General features: G+C 57.4%; 1 protein-coding gene across 1 annotated transcript; it reads right to left on the reverse strand.

Annotated features, from left to right (window-relative positions):
* Positions 1 to 4,867: 4,867 nt before the first annotated feature.
* On the reverse strand, positions 4,868 to 20,517 carry NALF2 (NALCN channel auxiliary factor 2). Its single transcript, XM_031593976.2, has 3 exons — positions 19,737 to 20,517; positions 5,640 to 5,811; positions 4,868 to 5,498 (listed from the first exon to the last, which is right to left on the reverse strand). Exons 1-3 carry the CDS (start codon positions 20,493 to 20,495, stop codon positions 5,110 to 5,112), a joined length of 1,320 nt encoding a protein of 439 aa, XP_031449836.2. The 5' UTR covers positions 20,496 to 20,517; the 3' UTR covers positions 4,868 to 5,109.
* Positions 20,518 to 22,225: the final 1,708 nt, after the last annotated feature.

A 22,225-nucleotide genomic window follows, 5' to 3' on the forward strand; every position in this document is an offset into this window, starting at 1 on the left:
GTCAGAGGGATGGCTGCGGGCAGCCCACAGCCACCGGACTGCAGTGGGGTCTGCAATGGGAGCATCTCTGCAGCCACTGGTGGGGTGTCAGGTCTGCAGCTCTGGGGATGCAGGGAGGGAAGATGGGAGGAAGGAAAAAAGGAAGGGAGGAAGGGAGGAAAAAAGAGAGGAAGAAGGAAAAGATGAAGGGTGGGAGGAAGGACGGGAGAAAGAAGGAAAAGAAGGAAGAAAGGAAGAAGGGAGGAAGGGAGAAAGAAGGAAGAGAGGAAGGCTGGGAGGAAAAAAGGAAGGAAAGGAGGAAAGAGGGAAGGAAAGAGGTGAGGGAGGAAGAGAGGAAGGGAAGAAGAGAGGAGAAAGAAAGAAGGGAGAAAAAGAATGGAAGGAAGAGAGACGGGAAGAAGGAAGAAAGGAAGAAATGGAGGAAGGGAGGGAAGAAAAGAAGGAAGGGACGAAGAAGGAAGGAAAAGGGGAGGAAGGGTTGGAGGAAGGAAAGAAGTAAGAGAGGCAGGAAGGAAGGAAGCTCTCCAGTTTGCTTTCACCACGGCGCTGCTCAGCCCACTGCCCCCAAGAAACGGCTGGGTGCTGTTTTGCTATTTTGAGTCGAGCTGGTTGGAATTCCTGACAAATTGCTATTCTCTCCAAATCCACCGCCACCAGTTCCAACTGCGAGCAGAAAAAGTGTGATTGATTTTTGTCTTTTTCTTTCTTTCTTTCTTTTTTGGAAAATGAAATGTTTTGTGGGAAAGGGCAGTTCTGGATACATTTCTGAATGTGAAAAAAAAAAAAATTAGTGCTAATTATCAATATGCCTCATCCTGATACATTTCAAAATGAAAAGAAAAAGAAACAACCCAAAAAGCCATCTGGCTCAAAATGGCTTTTTGTTTTGCAATTCAAGCATGGACAGCTCCCAGATAAATACATTTAAAAATGGCCAAACCAAACCCAAATTTCATAAGCTGAAGCCAATTTGTAAAGTAAATAAATAAATAAATTAAACATTTGTGGAGGGTGAGTTTCAGTTTACAGCAAGCAAAGTTAGAGCTGTCCTGCTCTGCAGTGGGATGGCCATGAAGTGCCAGTGTTCTGAATGCTGAGGAGGTGGGAACCACTCAGGGCCATTTCCAGTACCTGGAGCTGAGCTGCAGCCCAACCCTATGGACACATCCAACACTGTGCAAAGAACTGTGACAAAATCCTTGAGGAATGACCCAGATGGAGCCTGCAGGCCCTGAGCTGCTGGGATCCAGGGCACAGGGCAGGAGGTTTTAAAGTGAGACAGGGGAGGTTTAGGTTGGGTGTTAGGAGGAAGTTTTTCAGCCAGAGGGTGGTGAGGCACTGGAACAGGTTGCCCAAGGAGGCTGTGGATGCCCCATCCCTGCAGGCATTCAAGGCCAGGCTGGATGTGGCTCTGGGCAGCCTGGGCTGCTGGTTGGCGACCTGCACACAGCAGGGGGTTGGAACTGGATGAGCATTGTGGGCCTTTGCAACCCAGGCCATTCTGTGATTCTAAATATACTTGGAATAATGATTTATGCTCCCATGGATGGAAATTCATAGGGCAGCTCAAAAAAATCTATAAACAAAATTGCTGGGCATGTTGCATAGATTTTCACAGCCATTTTCTCCAGATATTTTTTCTGTTTTGAATTTGTCTCTTAATTTCTAGGGGTGTTCCTTCCTGGGGCGGTGGCCACATATCAGATCCAATGCAAGCTGTGGATGGGCATCTGAGGAAGCTGAGAGGGCAGCGGCTGAAGAAGGCAGCTGGGAACAGGGCAGAGCTGCTGTGGGTGGGATGGAGGATGAGAGATACGGGATGTGGGATGCAGAGCATGGGATGGAGGATATGGGATGCGGGATGAGGGCGCAGCACAGGCAGCCATGCGGAGCTCCAGGCCACTCCAACGTGGCAGCACCGCCCTGCCCCTGGCTCACAGCAGCACATATCGGGGTTTTCAGTTCTTTGCAGAGGAGCCATCTCCCGGCATCGCCCGCAGCCCTGAGTGGCAGTGAATGAACTGCCCTGACATCTCCTATTGAAGCGAAGCAAAATGTGTTGAACAAAAACCATTTCAAGATGTTTTCAGAGTGTTGCCAAGTTACTCAACATGTTCTGCTTTAGTTGTCAGATGCTTTCAAAGCGATTTCCCTAACTCAGAGCACGAATGGTGAGGGCTCTCCCTGGGAATCTTTTGCCTGGGGCTACCATGGATCTGTATTTTCATAAGAAAAAGGCTCAACTAATGATTAATCTTCACCAGAGGAAGCGGGGCCTTTCTTTGGGATTTTTCTTCAGTTATTTTTAATTAATTTGTACAACTGGCAGCGACATTAAAGCGCAGTGCAGAGGGCTGGCGCAGCAGACGGGCCATGGCCGTGGCCACCTCTCCCTGCAGCACCATCCCGACCCCCAGCACCGGGGGGAGAAATCAGATCAGTGAGTGGAAGGGAAAGGAGGAGCAACGTGGGCTGAATTCCTGCAGGATGGGCTGCGTGGGGCTGCGCTCCCCTGGGGATGCTGTGCAAAGGGCGCAGTGGGGAACCGTGGGGTATCAGCTGAGCCTGCACCCGGTCTGCTTTCTGCTTCTCTCTTCTAGCAAAGGGAAGGCTGATGCGGAGGGTTATCGGGGTTGCAGCGCCAGGGCAGAGGGAAGATTTTTATCTGTTGGCCCTACAGTGTCGGACTGCGCCACGCACCGCTCCCAGCTGCTCCGTCCCGCTCCTCAAACAGCCACGTCTGGATCTGTTTAACGCCATTGGCAAAGTGTTGAATACAGCATATGGTGCCCGAAAACCACAGAACTTATTGACAGCAGCCCAGACTTGCTAAATAAAAGAACTCCTTCCAACAGCCCTGCTCTGTGAAGACTCAGCACTTTCCTTGCAGTCACACTAGGTAATGCCGCAGCCCCTCACAGCAGCACCCTGAGCTGGCTGCTCCCTGCCTGGGATCCCCATCCCTGCACCCAAATGCAGTGTCCCCAAGCTGTCCCCGCTGCTGTCACTCTGTGTAGCCGTGGGGCAGAGGCCCAGCACCCCCAGCAAGCTGCGGGCAGAGAAAGAGCAGAGCTGAGTCAGGGCCGTGCGCTGATGCACCACACGGGGCCACGCTTTCCCCCAGATTGGACACAGCCTATCTCGGGGAGAGGCGCCTGGAATCAGCTTCACTCTTGGCAGTACATGAAAAATCTCATTTCCTTAAGAAGGAATGGGACGCGGCTGCTCTCCCTCCTTCGATCTTGCTGTGTGCCTTTGCTCTTCGCCACAACGCCGTGGTGCCGCAGCGCAGCAAACGGAGCAGCCCCACTCCTGTGTGCTGAGCTGTTGCACGTCTGAGTTCCCAGCTTGGTGTAAACCAGTCTGCAAATACAGGGATGCTGCCATGAATATTCAAACAAGAATCTCCCTACCTATTCATCCTGGCTGGCAACAGTAATAGAATCTGCTTGGGAAATGCTCTGCACCTCCCACAAGCGTGAGCTCTCCTACCCGACAGCCCTGCACAACAAGTCCATGGGCTCTGCATCCTCAGGACTTTGGTAACAGGTAACTGGTAGTGTGTAAACATCTCCCCAGAGCTCTGAGGTTCAAGTCAAAGCAGAAGTCACACATTCAGCTGCTTTTCAGAGCCTCTTTGGTCTGTGAATGGGCTGGAAACATTGGGAGCAGCCATTCCTGCAAAGTTCCTGGTGCTGCCCACTGTGCGTGGGGCTTTGCTTTACCTCACCAGATCAGGAACCAGAGATGCTCACAGCCCTGAACCTCCCCACTGCTCCACAGGGCCCTAGCATGGGTCTGGGCAGAGCAGGACAATCCTCATTCCTTCCACAGGGCTACCCTGACCCTAACCCTGGGCTGACCTGAAGGGGCAGGGATGGAAGCAGGAGGTGTGCACCCACACTGTGACCACGGTCCCCCGCAGCTGTCTGCAGCCTGCTTCCCCACCTCCTCTGTGCTGCCTGCAGAGCCTTGTGGGTGGATGGAGGATTTGGGAGCTTCATGGCAGGGAGGGACGTGGTGTCCGTTTGGGGCCGAATGCCCAGAAATGCTGAACTCAGGTATAAAAAGTCTGCACTGACTGAGGCTGCACCTTGCCTGAGCGAGCGCCGCTGCTCTGGGCGGGTTCCTCAATGTTCTCTGATCTGGGGGCAACTATTGATAAAAAGCATTTGGGAGAACTCCCTTCCCCAGCTGGGCCTTATTAGCGCCTCTGCTCTGTGTGGGAGACCATCCCTACCAGCCAGATTTCTCCAGCCCTTCACCCAGTCCTTCTGCCATCCAGTAGATGATTTGTGGCCGCAAAGCATGGAAGGATGCCCTTTGAAGCCTTTCATCCAATTGTTACCAGCCTTGATCCCACTGCAAGCTGAAGACACCCTCAGCTTCACCACGTCTCCCTAACACCTCCCTGAGAGCAGCCTCTCCCATGGGGAAAGCAAACAAGAGATGGTAAATGGAACCATCATGTTGCAAAGCAAGGAGCACTGGGCCAAGTGACACCAATCCCACCAGCACCACAGCGCAGCATCCTCCTGCCCCACCAACCCCACCAGCACCATAGGACAGCATCCTACAGCCCTGCCAGCACCACCAGCAGCAGGAGCCTGGCCAGGCCATGTAGGGACTGCCGTGCCTTGCTGGGTTTTCCCCAGGGATGGGAAGGAAAGAGAAGGGTTTGCAGAGAGATGCTGTCTCCATACCCTCCCACCCATTTGGGAGCACAGGGTGCTGGGCGTTATGGACAGAGGAGAAATGAGGGTTAGGCTGATTTCCACGCTCCTGGCACATAGCTGGTGGGTACCCAAGGCACATGTGGTACCCATGGGGCCACCTCCCGAGGGGTCCCACCCCCTCCATTCCCCATCCCCATCCGCCTGGCTGCTGCTGACTGAACCCTTCTCACCGCCGAGTCCCGCAGCTCTGTGCGCATTAGAGACTCTTCATCACGGGGATGCCCCGCGGCGAGCAGCTCTTGGGGGTATGTGTGGGGGTGTGTCTGTGTGCGTCACCCCCGATCCCGTGCCTCCCATTGGAGGAATAGCATGTGCCCCCTTTCGTGGAAAAAGATCTGGCGTTTCCTCTCGGAGGTCGGCTCTGCCTTCTGCATCACTCGTCCCGCGCCACGCTCTCATCCAAGGAGGGCAGGGTCTCTGGGCCGAGCCCCCCGCCGCCGCTGTGCACGCTCGAGAAAGACACCATGGTGTGGAGGAGCATCAGAACCAGCACGCACAGCCGGATCCTGCTGCTGCCCAGGCGAGACCCTGCGGAGACCGGCAGCAAGGACGGGGAGTGGTGGTACTGGTGGTGGTGGTAGAGATGGTAGTGGTTCTGCCGCTGGTGATGGAGGTGGGGGTCGTGGCGGTGGTAATGGAGCGACTCTGACGCCGTGGATTTGGGGGATGTGTCGGAGCTGCTGTCTGGGGGGTGGTCGCAGGAGTCCCATTGCACCTCGCAGCACTTGGCCTCCTCCTCGGGCAGCTGGCTCTCCAGCAGCCCTGCAGGAAGGAGTGGGGTCAGTGCGGTGGCACGGAGGGGACCCAGCCCAGGAACCTCCTCCTCCCTCCCAAAGAGACTTCAAGACCATACAGCACCCCTATGAGGTGCACCTCCATCCCTCGCAGCCCCGCCATCCTTACCCGTGCAGATGAAGCCAGGCAAGCCTCCATAGATCAGCTCGTCGTTGTCCGGTAACACAAACGGGCACCTGGTCTGCACCTCCAGGCAGTATTGCTTGCATGGGATCCGGTGTTGGCACTGTTGTTGTGTCACGTTGAAATACTCGGAGCACAGCCAGGCCTTGTAGACAGCCTAGGGGAAGTCACCAAGAGGGACATGTCACTCCCCAGCACCTGGCAGACCCAGAGATGCAGAGAGCTGGGTTAACAGGAAGAGGGCCCCTATCTCACTTGGAAGTGCTCGTCGGCACATCTGGGCTGCTTACTGAGCTAACCGCCAGCTAAAGGAGAACTTGAGAGGCTGCAGAGCTCATCGAATCACATAAAAGTCATCACAGAAGTGAACCAACTACGTGGCACCAGCCATAGGATGGGCAGGGACGTGCTGAGCTGCTGGTGCCCTCCCCGTGGAGCCGCCCATTTTTTGGGCATCTCCGAGCTCTCTGCCTGCTGGAAAAGCCACTCAGAAGCACACAACCATGCCCACCTCCCCACCTCAGTGCCTGCTGTAGCTGCAGAGACGTGGGGCCAGGCACAGCCCTATGGCCACAGTGCAGAGCTCACCCCCACATCTCCCAGGCACTGGGCATGGGGGGCAGTGCCCAACTGCACTGGAGAAGAGCTCTGAGCAATGAGCTTCCCCAGGCTGCACCTCCCCAGCATTTCCAGCTCATCCACAAACGTATCATTTAGCAACAAAATGAAGGTCACATTAATGACCACATCCAACTTCCTTTGAAACCAACTAGAAAGGGCTCCCTGCGATTCAAAGGGAATGAATCTCCCTCCTGAGCGTGCTGGGATAAACCCCATGCCCCTCCTTCCAGCTGGATTTTTATTTTCTGGAGGCTTTAAAAACATCTCTTCTTTGTTTCCCCATGTTTTCCATAGATCCTTATCATCGTCTGTTTGGACCATAGTAGTGTCTCAGGATTAATGCTGGTTGGGAAATTCTTGGCAAGTTCTTTCCATTGCTTTTCACCCCCCCCCCCCCCCCTTTTTTTTTTTTTCCTGGAAAATGCCAATTCATGAAAACTAGAATTTTCATGGAAGCGTGCTTTGCTGAAACTTTCATCAGATCAAATTTACTGGGGGCCAGGATGCAATACACGGAGCAGGCAATAGCCCTGTGGCCAGGGCTTCAGCTGGGAAGTGGAGCTCCAGCTGCAGCCCTGCTTTTTCTCTCTGGCCCTCTGGATGTTAATTATTTAGACAAAGTGGAACAGCTCCAGAGGAGGGACTGACTGTAATCAGCCCACGAGGACACGGCTGGGAGGGAGAGCTCAGAGCTCTGCTTCTGGATCTGCATCTGACTGAGCTCATTCTCTGGGGCCGAGGAGGAGGGGAGAAGGGCAGCGAGCCTGGGGTAATGGCTTCCCCAACCCCACTGCCTCCTCCTTCTCCTGAACCTCTTTCTCCATGGCGCGGACATGGACTTAAAGGGCTGCAGACGGGGTTCTGTAAGGCTGCAGATAAGGTATTATAGGACTGCAAGTAAGGATAACCAGCACCGGCCCTCCTGAGCAGCCTGCATTCCTCAGGGTGCTGGGAAGCCAGGAGGACGAGACCCAGGGAAGCACACAGCACCGAGCTGCCCCACGGTGCTCAGCAGGCACGTGGGTTCTGCTCAGAGAAAGAAATGCCTCCCATTGCTCTCAGCGGGAGCTCGGTGAGACACAGCAGACCGCTGAGCGCTTCAGCAGGTAACGATAAGTTACGTTAGGCAGGAAGGAGAACCAGGAGAAAGCATCCGCTGGCCAGACAGGACAGCGACGGATGATCTCTAAGGTCCCATCTAAGCCACCCGATGACCCTGTGCTTCTACAGCTCGGCAAGTCCTCACTTCTGCCCCTCAGCCCGCACGAGAAGCGCGATCCCGGCGCTCCATCCCGCCGACGGGCTCGGCGCCGTGCCGCCCGGCCGGGCGCGTTCCCCTTCTCCCCGTTAGGGGGCACGGGCGGCACGCAGCTGCGCTCCGCGGGCACGGAGCGGGCGAGTCCGGGGCACCGGGCGGGCAGCGAGCATCGGCCCGGCTGTCAGAGCGACAGGAAGAAAAGGCAGCGAGAACAGCAGCCTTATGAAATACACCTCCTGCCACAAACGCGCCCCGGTCAAAACGTTTCGTTCTGTTAGGCGTTCGGGACTCGATTTCTGACCTTCTAAGTGAACTCGTTACTGCAGTTGTTATCTGAGCTACCGGCACAGGCTGCACGTATAGGAGGTGCTGCTCCCTCCCTGCTGGCTGCTGAGGATGAGTCACCCAGCGGCACACCGGTGGGCTGGGGAGCAGCTGAGGGATGCTGAGGCCATGGGGATGCACGTGGGGTCGGCCAGGTGCTCAGTGCCCCACTCTGCCTCCAACCAGGGTGAGCGCTGGGCAGCTCCAGGGCTTGGTGCCTGACAGCCAGCATAGATCAGATACTTCAAATGGCTGAAGCTGGGTGGGATGAGTTGTCCTGAAAGCCAAAGTCTTTCCGGGGTTATAAACAGGATGCGCCGGCTGCACCACAAACAGAATGAGTTAATGTATAATCAGCAAACATGCGGATGTTATAATTGAGAAATATACAAGAAAGTTAGGCCAAACTGGTTACCACACTAAAGAAGAATGGATGGAAAGCTTACCCTTGTCCTGGGCTCACTAAGAATACTCCAAGAGGAGCAATCTCCAGAAGAGACCCTTCCCCACTGGTAGGCAGTTCTTCAATGGGGCCTAGGAGAGGTGCAGCCTGGCTCCAGCCCTTCCAGTAGCACAGGAGAATTGCCTTCACCTGTGCTCCCAGGGCTGACTCAGTGCTCACCTCAGATGGTCAATCAGAGGTTCAGGCTGTGATCAACAGCTCCCACACAGTTAGGTACAGCTCATGAGATGTCTCAGGGCAAAAGAGGGTGGTGAGGCAGTGGAACAGGTTGCCCAAGGAGGCTGTGGATGCCCCATCCCTGCAGGCATTCAAGGCCAGGCGGGATGTGGCTCTGGGCAGCCTGGGCTGCTCGTTGGCGACCTGCACATAGCAGAGGGTTGTTACTGAATGATCATTGTGGTCCTTTGCAATCCAGACCATTCTGTGATTGTATGATTCTATGAAAAGTGAGCCTGGAAGACAGCAGATAAAGCCTGAGACACCAGGACTAAAACCACAGATCCGCTGCCAGACAACTCACCACCAATTGCTTTTTGTGAGCGATCTTTTGGGCTTTTCCCCTGAAGCCAGCCTGCCAACAACACAGCACAGAAAGCCACTGAAGCCTCTCTTGCATGCTCTCTTCCACGCTCCACGGTTACAAATACTAAATAGCAAATAGTGAAGAGCACGGTTCATATACAGCACGCTGTGTTACACTGAGGTCCTGCTGCAAACACTAACTGACTGTGCACACAGCAACAAATCATCGCCTCCACCCCCACACGGTGCAGGAACAGGAAAAGGACCAAACTGCACACGCAGTGCACGGCCCACACATGGCCTGCTCTGCTCTGGAGGGGCCACATCACCCTGCTGCCATTCCCAGGGGGACCCCCGTGCTGCCACCCGCCCCCCCTGAGTCCCCACTGCCGCCATGGGATTTCAGCCCCACTCCCGAGGAGGAGCTGCTCCTGCTGCCAACAGTTATCTCAATGCCTGCAAGTTCTCCTCGCTACTTGACCTACATTTTCCCATCCAAAAGTTCATTCCCTTCAATCATCCCATAAATCATCCCTCTCCCTCCTCTGTGTTTACACATTTCTAATATTTGCAGATGTATCATACTCCCCGTTTAGTCATAACTTAGGCGAGCCAGACTGATTTACTCTCGCATTTCTTCCCTCCCTTTCATCATCCGTGTCTCTTTCCTGTGCTGCTGCTCAGAAGCAGTGACCACCCCAGCTGTGAGCAGACAGGACCCACCGACCACACTTCCTCCTAAGTTGCACTGCCCCAGCCCTGGCCATGCTAGGAGAGAAGGAAAAGCAGCTCCAGTCAAACCCACGGTCTCCTCCAGACCATCCTCCAGCCTCCACACAGCCATGAGTCACCCAGGGCACACAGGTGGGCTGGGGAGCAGCTGAGGGGTGTGTGAGGTCCATGTGGGATGCACGTGGGGTCGGCCAGGTGCTCAGTGCCCCACTTACCTCCAGCCAGGCTGAGCGTCGGGCATTTCCAGGACTTGTGCATGCCAACAAGAAGGCACCAGCATCTTTCCATCAAAGCCACGGCTCCCTGCGCTAAGCACTGAGCTTACAGCTCAGGTTTTCAGCAGCTTTCGATACCTCTGAGCTTATCTCATGCAGCCTGCTTTCTCTTGCTCTTCTAAAAGACTTGTGAGAATTTAGGACAGGTGGAGATTTATTCCCTGCTTGACTCACCACGGAGAGCTCACCCATTTTTCCCTGTCCTCTACAGTTTCTGTAGGCAGTGAGTTGGGCTGTGGTGGGCGTTTCTTCCATTCTGCTTTTGCTTTTGGCTGATCTCCAGCCCATCCAAGTGAACACAAGTGATCTGGTCTCCCAGAAGTTCAGAGCACTGCCTGGACGACCATGAAAGCACATGGAGCTCTGCTGCTGCTGGGGAAAGGGGCAAGCATCTGACCCCATTTATAGGCAGTGAGGAAGGTGAGCTATCTGCCTGCACTTGAATCCTGGAGGTGCACAAGAACCCCCCCAAAAGACAGCCTTTCCTGTGCCCTGAGAATTTCCACACAAAACCAGATAATGGTTTGTTTGTTTGTTCTGAAGTAATTCGATTGGTTTTGATGTCAGTGTTTTGCCAACAGCAGTGATGGCTGTTGGACTATCCCAGCTACATTTGGGAGGACCAATGCAGGGATGAAGGAGCATCCCTGGCTCTCACCTGGGCAATGGCCGTAATGAGCCCAACAAGCAGCTGCTCTCCCACCAGAGCAGGACACGGAGCTGGGGATGCGCCCTGGGAAATTCTGCTTGTGGCTCAAAATCTGCTTCTCCATACAGGGATTTGCAGAAGGGGAGGGAGACAACGAGGGCAGGGAAAGAAGCAGGGAATCTTTGTCTGCAAATCTATCTTGTCCTGCAAAGACAAGGCAGACCTGCTGCCATCCTGTGCCTGAGCAAGGCAGTGTGTCCCTGTGCAGGTGAGCAGGGTGCTGCCCTCCTGCTGCACAGGAGGCGGGCACGGATTGGCTGCAACCAGCTGTTCTGCAAGCTGCAGGCAAACTGGGGGCTTGGAGAAACCACGCCTGAGTTTAGAGCTTGGCAAAGCTGCTCAGAGCAGCACTTAATCACAGTAATATTGGGGAGTGCTGGGAGAAGGCACCGAGGTCAGCTCTGCAGAACAATCCAGGAGTGCTGGGGTGGATCTGCTCTGCACGCCGCTCTGTGCTCATGCCCTTCCTCCTCCTCCTCCTCCTCACTGCCGGTGCCACCAAGCTCATGGCAGCTCTGTCTCCGTGGCCGCACACGCACAGCAGCAGTGCCACCACGCACACAGAGCCAGCAGGTCCTGCCCACGGTGCCCCACATCCCCATCCTGAAGATGGAGCTGCCCGCGCCTGAGGAGCCGCTCTCAGGACTCGCCTTTCCACCACGGCCTGCCATGAGCATCTGGAGTGGCTGCGCCTCATTAATCTTGGACACAGGGAAATGAGTACTGCTAATGAGCCGCTTGGGCACCTCTCCAAGCTCTGGCACATCAGGCTGCAGCGGGGGAAGCAGGGCTCGGCAGGGGGAGAGAAGAGCCCCCTGGATGGCAGAGGATTAAGGGAATGCTTGCTAGCGGCCGGCCAGGAGTCACAAACACAGCCTGCAACGTCCAATTAGCGCTGTATTCAATTACCGCTGCCTGCAATTCTGACATTAACGACGTCGAGCTTTTTAAGCAGCGTTGTATTTTTTTCTCATTAGCCCTGCTATAGGCTGTGCTAACATCATATCGGGAACAGCTGTTTTTTCGGTAACTTTGATATTCCCGGAGCTGCGTCGTGGCCGCGTTAGCCTGGCCCTGCCATATTCACAAGCTCTGCTTTGGGATGGGAGGGGGGGAACTAAAAACATAACTTCGTGCAATTTCTTTTTTTCTTCATGCTGTTTTTTATGGTGTTTTCCCGTGCCTGGTGCTGACAGTGCTGGAGCCAAGCATCCTCTGTCTCATCCAGAGCGGCGGCACCATGAAGGAGAGCCATCCGCACCCCAGGAGCAGACCTCATCCCGGCCTCACCACCCCAGGATTACCCTGCAGCACTGTCAGGCTGCTCCCAGCACTGCTGACCTTCGTGACTGCAGGAAGAAACACGCTTTTAGCATCTTCATTTGAATGCCCAGTTCTTGGAATAAAGAAGCCAGCATAAAGCCCATTCTTTTATAGATTATATGGCCTCCCCAGTTAAAAAACCCTCCTCAGAGCAAGTCAGAGACACAAGCGGCCCCCTGAGCTCTTCTCTTTCAAAACTCAAAGAAAACAGCTTTACAGCACGACCTCCATGCACCTCCACTGCTCGGACAAATCCTCCCTCCGCACCGCAGATCAGATGCAGACACACAGACAGGGGAATACCAGCCCCTGGACCTCTGCACACACACACACACATAAAATTTAACCACTGTGGGGATGCTGGGAAAGGGGGAAATGTGAGGCTTAGGTGGTTTGGTTCACCCAAAGAGAAGGACATGAGAAGGTCCGACCTGGAGCCATATGTGGCACTGATGCTGCAGGATGCATCCCATGCAGGGCAGCTCTGAAATCCCCTTGGCTCAGCCCCAGCTCAGCACCAATGAGCTGAGCACAGAGCAGCACTTCAGCCCACGCTTATCCCAGCAAATGAGGAATCATCCTTATTTGTAGTCTGTATCAGAACAGGAAGCAACCCCTGGGAATGTGGCTGGGTATGCACTTTGGGGACACAGCCCTGGGCACCTCAACCCGGTGGTATGGCTCCATAACATCACCACTGGATGATGGGAGAGGCAGCAGCCCCTGCACTGACAGCAGGCAGCCCGGTGCAGGAACCTGGCAGTGTGGGACCTCGGACCACTGCTCCCCCACCACAGCCCCCAGTTCACCCAGTGCAGCCTTGCCACGGTGGCCCCATTGCCACCAAGGTCTGGCCATGTGCTGCTGCTTTTGATACCACCCTGCTTCTTCGGACACTCTAGTTGCCACGAAACAACATTGCCATTTAATTACTCAATGCCACCTTGGGGTAGACGTGTCCTTCCTCCCAGTGGGGACTCAATGGGGTGGAAGAGCTCCTGAGAGTGCAGACCCCAGTCTGTGCCATGCCTCTGCGATGCCGGCAGAGCGCTTGGTGCCCGCAGCCAGCTCCGTCCCCTCTGCCCACGCTGGGGCAGCGTCTGGGACAAAGTGGCCCCAGTCTTGGTGGGCTGCCTGCAGGCAGTGCTGTAAAACAAATGTATTGAACGCAAACAAAATGCACACTGAGTCTTATAGAAGCAGGCCCCATTGTGCTGCAGGACGCGGGGAGCAGACAGGCGCTGTCCTGAGAAACTTCAGATGCACATGAACCCAAGAGCAAAGGCAGAAGGCAGCAGCGCTCCCACGCAGCAAGAGGGGCGGCTGTAAATCCTGGCAGCTGCTTTCTGTCCCCTTTTAGAAGGGGTTTGGCTGGGATTGAGAGGGGAGAGGGGCAGCAAGGAAGCGCGGCCTGGGGAGCGTGAAGGTATGTGTGGGAAGGGGATGGAGGTGGGCAGCAGGGGGGACGTGCAGCTGGTGGCCAGCAAATGGGGATTGGGCTGTCTGGAGCCACAGGACGCCGACAGGGCATCCTCAGGGCTGTAGGGATGGAGGGATGGAAACACTGGGATGGATGGCACTGCGTGCACCAGGTGTGCCAAACCACTGCTCCCTGGGCACATCTGCACCATCACCCGGGGGGGGGACATCACTGCATCCCCCCCTCCTTGGCTGCTCCACAGCTGATCAGCATCGACACACTGGGACACGCGTGAAAGCCCACTGATCCTCACTGGGATTCCCCACCACTTGGGCACCCAGGCATCCAGCAGGCACCGTCCCCATTGACAACAACCATCCACAAAGCCTGACTCCAGGGACGGAGCAGACCAACGTCACAGCAAGGCCCAGACGTGCAATGAAGTTACCCCAGCACACAGCCTCCCTGAGCAGCTCTCCCTGCTGCAGCTGCTGGGGAAGCGCTGGGGAGCTGCAGCCTCGCTGCTGGCTGGCTGATTAGTGACAAAGTGATTAAAGACGGTTATGGAGATGAAGATGATGATGATGGCAGAGTCGGGACAGATGGAAAAAATCGGGTGCCCGCCGTCTATTAGGAGCGCTTGAGGAATTCACCCCCATTAGATACTGCTGCAGCTGGGATTCAAAAGCAGATTAAACATTTATACAGATAATGAGAACATCCTGTTACATTAGATAGGATATAAAAAAATAAGGGCTAGACACTTCAGTGCCACACACGATAAATTACCCATGGCAGGCTGCAGCTAGGAGAAGTCTCTCTGGCACAGAGGGGTCTCCTCGGCTCACCGGGCTCACCCTGGCCTTGCTCAAGAGCAGGGTGTTGAGCACCCTGCACGGCCCAACTGCTGTGCCCCTTGCTGTGATGCAAGACAGGGTTTAAGGCACACACCACCCACATGCAGAGAACCAGACTGCACAGCGCCATGTGAAGATTCATTACCTCCTGTGATTAACGGCGGTGCCACCCCAGGGAGCACTGGGGAGAGAAGTCCAGCAAGATGCCACCGAGGCCGAGACCACAGCCAGCTCCAGCACCTTAATCACCGTGCAGGAGAACCACCCCTTAATTGCATGCACTGATGCTGCCCAGCAAGGAGTTGCTGCCAACTGGTGGGGATCCACAAAAAAAGCACTGCTGCACGTGGCATCAGTGACACAGCAAGGAGCTCCCCAGCGGGAGACATCCCCCAAAGCACCCAGGGCTGGGAGATAACCTGGGGGCCGTGGCTTGTTCCCCCACTCAAGTTCTCGCAGCATTTTCCCATTTCTAGCTGCCCCTGCCCAGCACCCATTTACCAGCTGCTCTGAGAGGCTGCCATGCAGAGATGTCAGCTGTGATGCCAAGCACATGCCTTCCTCCTCGGGGATGCGTGGGGCAGGCAGGCAGCGCTTCCTTCTCCAGCAGCACCGCGATGCTCACCGGGCAGGGATCTGCAACGCCCAAACCCTGCCAGGGGATGCCACTGCCACACCGGCAAAAGCCCAGGGAAGAGAGAAGGGGAAGGTGAGCAGGGCCTGTGGGCAGGCAGGGTCGGCTCCTTCCCACCGAAGCAGCCTCCGTGTCTCATTCACAGATTTGCTGTCCCTTAGTCATTGCCCTTCAAACGACAGCGGAGCCCTGCTTCCTCTGTGCAGAGCCACGCATGAGCCGCATCCTAATGGCATCCCGGTGACAGCCCAGGTGCATCCTGCCTGCTGCCAGCAGAGGAAAACCCCGTGGGCATCGCTGCCACGGAGCCCCGCTGCCTCTGGGGCTTCACGCTCTGCCATGAGCTCCCGCACCTGGCGCAGTGCCTTGGGGTGCTAGAGAGCATCGGGGCTGCACAAGGCAGCGTGACACTGCTAGGTCCCCTTGTCTGCAGGGACAGCACGTCCTGCTGCCTGTCACACAGCCCCAGCGGGAGGTGGCCCTGCTCCAGCCCAGCAGCTCACCAGCACTGGGCACGTTCTGCTGAGCTCACCGCCTGCTGCCCGCAGCCCAGCAGCACCTCGCATGCTGGGTGCTCTCCAAAGCCATCACCTCCAGCTGCTGGAGGCTCGGGGAGCTGCTCCAGCCTCACCCCATATGTCCTGCTTGGAGGCACAAAGCTGCTCGGCACCACGGCATGCGCCTGCAGCACACAGGCACTGGAGCAGCGCTGGCACCTGCGTCACTTGTAGCTGCCCGGTGACAGCCGATGGAGACGGAGCTCTCACCCTCTCATGCACCATTTGCTAACCTGGCTGTTGCTGCACAAAGTCTGGCTGAGGTCAGAAACTTGGATTGGTTTTCTTTCCTTTTTTCCTTTTTGCCCTGTGGGATCCACCAGCAGAATGCCCCCTTTGCACGACACAGCAGCCCATTCCCTTTCTGCCTCTCCCGTTTTGCTTGCAGAAGACCCTGCCCATCTCTGATCTGAGTTTTCAAAGATCTTGCATGAGGTGTATGAATTGTGCCATGGTTGCTGCAACTGCACACCGACTGCTCACCAACTGCACGCTCCTTTGGTTCAGATTCCTTCTTTTTAATCACATCGTGGTTCAGGGCTGAAAGAGATTACCTCTGTTTATAGGGGATGGGTGTGCAGTGCTGCACTGCATGCTCGGCTAAGCCCGCACATATGGTCTTTGCTAAAATTCCCAATTTAAGTACTGCATTGATCCACTGTTTATTTGGGATTTTTTTTTTTGTTCACCTCATGAAATGTGAGTAATGCCATCACCAGCAAAGAGCAAAGAGCAATTCTGGGGAAAAGACAGCACTTTTCCTTTTGTTTTCAGGGCCATGGCTATCAGCACACCTCTCAGGGCATGGCAGTGGTCCGGATGCACCTCAGACCCTTCCTGCTGCAGGTGGGTGCTGCAACCCCTCTCCCTGCTCCCATCCCTCCTCTCTGACCCCCTGTACCAGAGCAAGAAAACAGCAGGGCAGAAGGGCAGCTCAGCCAGACATCCCCACGTCGTATCCCAGCTGCTTCCACTGCTCACATGGAGACCAAACTCCATCTCTCATTGCACTGCCCAAAAACCTGGGGAGGTAAAGCTGTGTCCTGCTCCCTAACAGACGATGAGGAAACCAGCATGGGGACAGAGCCAGGCCTGCAGGGCGATGCAGTGCCAGCCCTGCACTCAGTGAAGCCCCGCTGTTCTAATCTGCCTTGAGATGCTACAGGTCCTGCCCAGGCAGCTGCCCAGCATCGCCCAGCAGCTCCCGCCTGTCAGGCTTTCTCCCTCTGCAGCTTTGTTTCTCGCAGCTTAATGAGTCCCTAATTCACCAGGCTCCATCCCATAGATCTTTATTTGCCCTAACGAGGGTGGGGATGCGTGCTTTTCGGAGTGCTCTCCGGGCGGCGATTGGCTGCGCTGGGCAGCACACGCGCAGTGCCACCGCCTTTAAAGCAACAAACATCTCATTTCACGGCAGCTCAGTGAGAGGCAGCGCTGCATTCTGTCTACCCAGAAAGACAAGAAAACAAGGGAAGAAAATCAGCCTGAAGTATCCCAAGGGATGGCAGCTCGAAGCAGCGGGGATTCCCCCTGCACTGCATCCTGCAAAGATGGAGCAGATCGTTCGCGTGCGCAAAGGCTCCCCGTGCCCCAGGTGTCCCCAGGGAGATGTGGCCACAGCACCCACCGTGTTTGTGGGTATCCAGCTGCCAGAGCCCTTCTGAGCACAGCCACTGTGTGCACAGAGCCCCTCCTGCCCTGCAGCCACAAAGGGTACGAAACATGCAGGAGGAGGGCAGCAGAACTGACACACTCACCCAAAACACGGGGAGCATCCAAGTGTCTGAGCGGCACCCGCACCACTTCGGTTGCTGTGTTAAAGCAGCACGGCCCACATCCCCACGCTGGTTCACTCTCTCCCAGTTCCCCAGTGCTGCTCTCTGAGCTGTGCTGCTCCCTGGGGACGTCACTGCTGGGGAAGACACGGCCCTGCAGTGGGACAGCAACTGAGGGGCGCACGGGTGAGCAGGACGGAGCTGCTCTCCTTGCTGGCATCTCATCTCCCAGCCCCTGCTGCGGAGCAGGAAGGTATGAATGGAGGCAGGGTCAGGCTGTTGGCCACCTCCCTGTTGTATTTTTCTCCTCTCACTTTTTGCTGTCACTGACCCACGCATTTTGCCACCGCTGGGCAGCAGCTGTCTGCTGTTGCTGCACACAGGTATTCACTCCAGCAGCACACAGCCAAAAGCAACATTGGAAAACTCAATATTATTCAGTGCTTGGGCAGGGATTGCAAAGCCTGGCTGTTTCAAAGTCCCGCCAGACAGTGCTGCCAGTCTAGCCCTGCTGAGCCATGAGGAAACAGGGCCAGAACGCACCAAACTGAGTCTGGACTCACACAGAAAGGGCAGGGCTGAGCTTTCCACTGCTGAAAGCCCCCAGGCACCTCAATGCAGACAGAAGCACCTCAAGCAAGCGGCCTGATGCTCACCAGATGCTGAAAAGAGAGGGAGAGCCGAGAGATTGCACGGACACCTTGGAAAATTCAGGCATGGGAAATTCCCCGCATCTCACACGGGTGAGCGCTCACAGGTTGCACATGCTGCTCACACCCTCCTGTTGCTGCCCAGAGCTGTGCTCGCAGATGCTGCAAGGAGGAGAGTGTGAGTGTGACAGCGGGTGAGTCGGGAGCTGCCTTCAGCTCCCAAGCTCGTTTCCTGCTTTCTCATCGAGGATGCTCAGCCCACGGACACCGAAGGAAAACTCATCCGAGCCAGGCTCTGTTTCTAGTGCTCTGGAGTCAATGAGAACACCTCTTTACCATAGACAAGGTCTATTTTCTCTTTCTGATCACTGCTCTCGAGGTCTCTGTACCAGGAAGGGCGATGCTGGGGAGCAGTAGACGTAGGGAGCTCTGCCAAAACCCCACCTCATACATGGTGTTCATGCTCCTTCTGCTCTCCTAAAAAGCCAACCTCTCCTCACCATCTTTTAATCCCAGTGGGATAACACTGGGTGAAGGAACTACCCACTGGAACCACTGGTGCCAGCTGTTTGTACACAAGCTTGCCTACATCCCAATGCCCCTGGGCATACGCAGGCACCTTGCAGAGAGTGGGCTCCCTCCCATCTCCTCCTGCACTCCACTGAGCCCACTGGGCACCACTGGCACACACATGGCATGAGGTACATTGCTTCCTTTGCTGTCAGGAGCAGAGCAGCAGCACCAAACCCTTTGGTGCAAGTGGAGTACTAAGGAGCTGCAGAACCACAGGGGGAAGTTCAGCATGCAGACTGCAATTACCTGGCTTGGCACCAGTCCAGCATGCCAACACCAGCTCCCTCCCAACAACGGCTCCATGCAGGAGCTGCTGAGAGCCCCAGCAGCACCACACGGCCATGCCCACAGTGAAAGGCACCACCTCCAGCAGGTCTGTGCTTCCCCAGGAGAAAACACTGCTCCAGGAACTGCTGTGCAGCTCCATGTGTCTCCTGACATGCTCCAGGCAAGGGGCAGTCCTGTCCCACTCCCAGGGATGCTGTGCCTGCAGCCCTCTGTGGTGACGCACACACACAGTGCCTAGCTATGGCACTCCTGCTGCTCCCAGATGCTGCAGGTTTAATTACCGGGACCACTGTGCTTCCTGGAGACAGCACTGAAGGGAGGGGAAAGGAGAGGAATGCCCAAGAGGAGCAACATCTAGTCCATGAGATGCTTGGAAAGCAGTCCTGTGGCTTTAGGAACATGGGCTGCCCCGCAGACCTCTGCTCTGCTGACAGCAAGGCGATGCCTGCGAGACTTGGGCTCTGTCACCTTCTACGGGTGCAGCAGGGCATGGAGATGGGGCCACACGTTGGGGTACAGCCCCAAAGGCAGGGCTGGTGATACCTGCCCCAGAGCGAGCTCCCGGCCCCTTGTACCATGCATCCTGGGCTGGGCGCGGGTGATGCTGGGTGACACCAACCAGTCCAACCCCCAGGACAAGGGGCTGAGGTGCTGGGAGATGTCTGCGCACCCACCTTGCCCCTGGGGAGGGGGCTCCGCTCTGTGGTTCATCTCAGGTCACCACCATCTGTACATCCTGTACAGCAGTGCACAGGGAAGGCCCTGCGCTGCCCCAGCGCTCTGTGCAGGCCAGAGGCAGAGGTGGGAGGTCTCACACCTGATCTACTCAACCTGCGTGCGTTGCTGGAGTCTGCAGTGCATGTGGGTGGGTGGGTGCGAGGGGATGCTCAGCACTGTGCCACGTCCCAGGGCTCCAGTCCCACCCTGGGGCTCCGGTCCCACACCATGGACTTAGGGACCAGTATGGGGACACGAGGGCACGCCATCCTGCCGTGGCTAGGACCTCTGCCCAGTGCCCCATCCCTTCCCTTCAACCTCCCCACGACCCCGGCCCGTTTCACAGCCACACCGCGGATAGCCCTGGCGGGGCCCCGCTCCTACCTTGCAGTCTCTGATGCAGGACCTGACCGAGTACTCGTCCGACTGCAGGTACTTCTCCAGCAAGAGGTCGAACTCCTCGTATTTTTCCTGAGCGTGTTGGTCCAGGCGCTGGTAGGCCTGCACGCAGCTGCTGCACGCCTCCCCGCCCAGCGCGCCCGCCGCCACCGCCACCAGATCCACCATCAGGTTCTCCACGCTGCAATCCAAGCTGTCCGGGCCTCCCATTTCCCGCAGCAGGTCCCAGATCGTGTAAGTATCACAAAAGGAGAGGTTGAAGTTCCTAAAGTACGCCTGTAAGAAGTTCCTCTTGGAGGAGGGCGAGGAGAAGAGGGCGGTGGCGGGCGGCGAGCGCAGCGGCACGCCGGCGAAGGAGCCCAGCAGGCGCTGCAGGGAGTGCAGCCGGGCGCACGCCGAGTCCAGGTCCGCGCGGGCTGCGGGGCACGGCGCGGGGCCCGGCGCGCGGCTCAGGTTGCCCAGGAACGCCTCGCAGCTGCCGGCGGGCGGCTCCTGCAGCGCTCGGGCCGTTCGGCCCCGCGGCCTCCCCGCGCCGCTCCGCTCCCGCGCGCGCAGCTTGGCCCCGGCGCAGAGCCACAGATGGTCGGAGAGGAGCACGGTGAAGAAGAGGAGGGAGGCCAACGAGAGGCGCCATTTCTGCGCCCGCTCGGGGTCGGCCACGGGTTTGTCGCTGCGGCGCGGCGCGCAGCACACCGCCCCGCCGCCGGCGCCCCCGCGGGGGTACATCCAGGCGCCGCGGATCATGCCGCGGGGGCGGCGCGGGGGTCCTGCGGCCGCGCTGCCGCCAATGTCACCTGCGGCCGCCGCGCCGCCGCCGCTCCGCCGCCGCCTCCATGCCCGCGCCTACAGGCCGCCGCCGGCCGTGGCATGGTGCGGCGGGAGGAGGAGGAGGAGGAGGAGGAGGAGGAGGAGGAGGAGGAGGCGGCGCCGGCTCGGCCCCGCTCCCGGCCCCGCTCCCGGCCCCGGCCCGCCGCGCGTGGGCATGCCCCGGCCCCGCTCTCACTCGGCTTTCCGCTTCCCCGTGGGCTGCGCCAGCCCGCCGGCCCCTCCGCCGCACCCACCGCCGGGCCCCATTGCCCTCAGTCTGTCGCCATCTTCGGCCGCGCCGCCAACACCTTGAGGAGCCGCGCAGCCCTGCGCCTGCGCGCCCGCACGGCCCCCCCGCCGCCCGCCCGCCGCCCATTCACTGCCCGCCGGCCCCGCACGGCCCCGCAGCGCCCGGAGCGGCGCCGGCCGGCAGGTGCCGTGGTGCTGAAGGACAGCTCCGCGCCGCCGCTTCCCGCCCGCCCTCCCGGAGCGCCCCGCGCCGCCCCGCACGGCCCGGCCGCGGACACGGCTGTGACACGGGCTGAGCGCTGCGCACCCCCTGGTTGCCCTGGGAGGAGCCCAGCCCCGAGCGCTGGATTTCCGGGGAGCGCTGAAGAAGCACCGAAGCTAACGGGGAGGGGGGGGGGGGGGGGTCACTCGGTGTGCCCCCAGCCCTGCCAGCACGCTGTTTGCGGGCTGGTGGAACGCGAGGCTCGTTCGGCCAGCTATCGGCTTCCCCAGGAACGGAAGCAAACGGCGCTGTGCCACGAGCCCCGCTGGCGGAGCTGCTCCCAGACTCCGCTGTACACAAACCCATCCTCACCCTCGGGCGCTAACCTGGCTGTGGGAACTGGTTCAAGTGTTCCTATTTATGGGGCTTTCATCAAGCTCTGTCCCCAGATGAACTAACACAGCACGCCGCCCAGCAGCGCCAGCAGCCCTTCAGCAGCGGAGGGGCTGTAGCTGTCCCTGTTCGTTGCATGGGAGCTGGACCAGATGACCTTTAAAGGACCCCTCAAATTCCGACGACTCTACGATTCTGCAGTTCTCTTCTGGCTGCCTGGGGTCTCCCGGCTGGCTGGGGCAGGAGGGATTCTGCAGGGATGGATGAGCATAGGGCTGCCTCTCACCTGCCCCAAACCCAGCAGCTCAATCCAGGCAAATTCCCTTCTAAAGCTCTGGGTTTTGGGTTTTCCTACTTCTGCTGCTCTCTTCTTTTTTTTTCCAACTCTTTCCTTTCCTCCTCCGGAGGACAACAAGCATTGTGTCAGGAGGGGAACCGAGGAGGAGAAAGCTGCTCCACGGGGCCTCTTGTCACCTGGATCTCAGTGTGCATTAACCATCAGGTTCAGCGTGCCCAGGCTGCGTGCACTCCTACAGGTAGCTGTGCTCCAGCTGAGGCACTGAGGTGAGAAAAGAGCTGGGGAAGAGCCAAGAGAGGTTTTACAGCCGGAACGAGCAAATGGCAAACATCACTGAGAGTGATGTAGGCAAAGCTGCAGCCCAGGCTGGAGGATGGGCATCTCCCAGCCGTGGCATGAGTGTCTGTGGCACTTGCAGAGCACTACAGAGCCCATGGCACAGCTTCCCTCTTGCTCTCCCCTCTCCTCCCTTCCTGCTCCTCCAGCTCGGCAGGAGATGCTGGATTAGATGGAGTAGTGGAGTCC

The sequence above is a fragment of the Phasianus colchicus genome, chromosome 14 (genome assembly GCF_987193195.1).
Source record: "Phasianus colchicus chromosome 14, bPhaCol1.hap1.1, whole genome shotgun sequence".
Lineage (NCBI taxonomy): Eukaryota > Metazoa > Chordata > Aves > Galliformes > Phasianidae > Phasianus > Phasianus colchicus.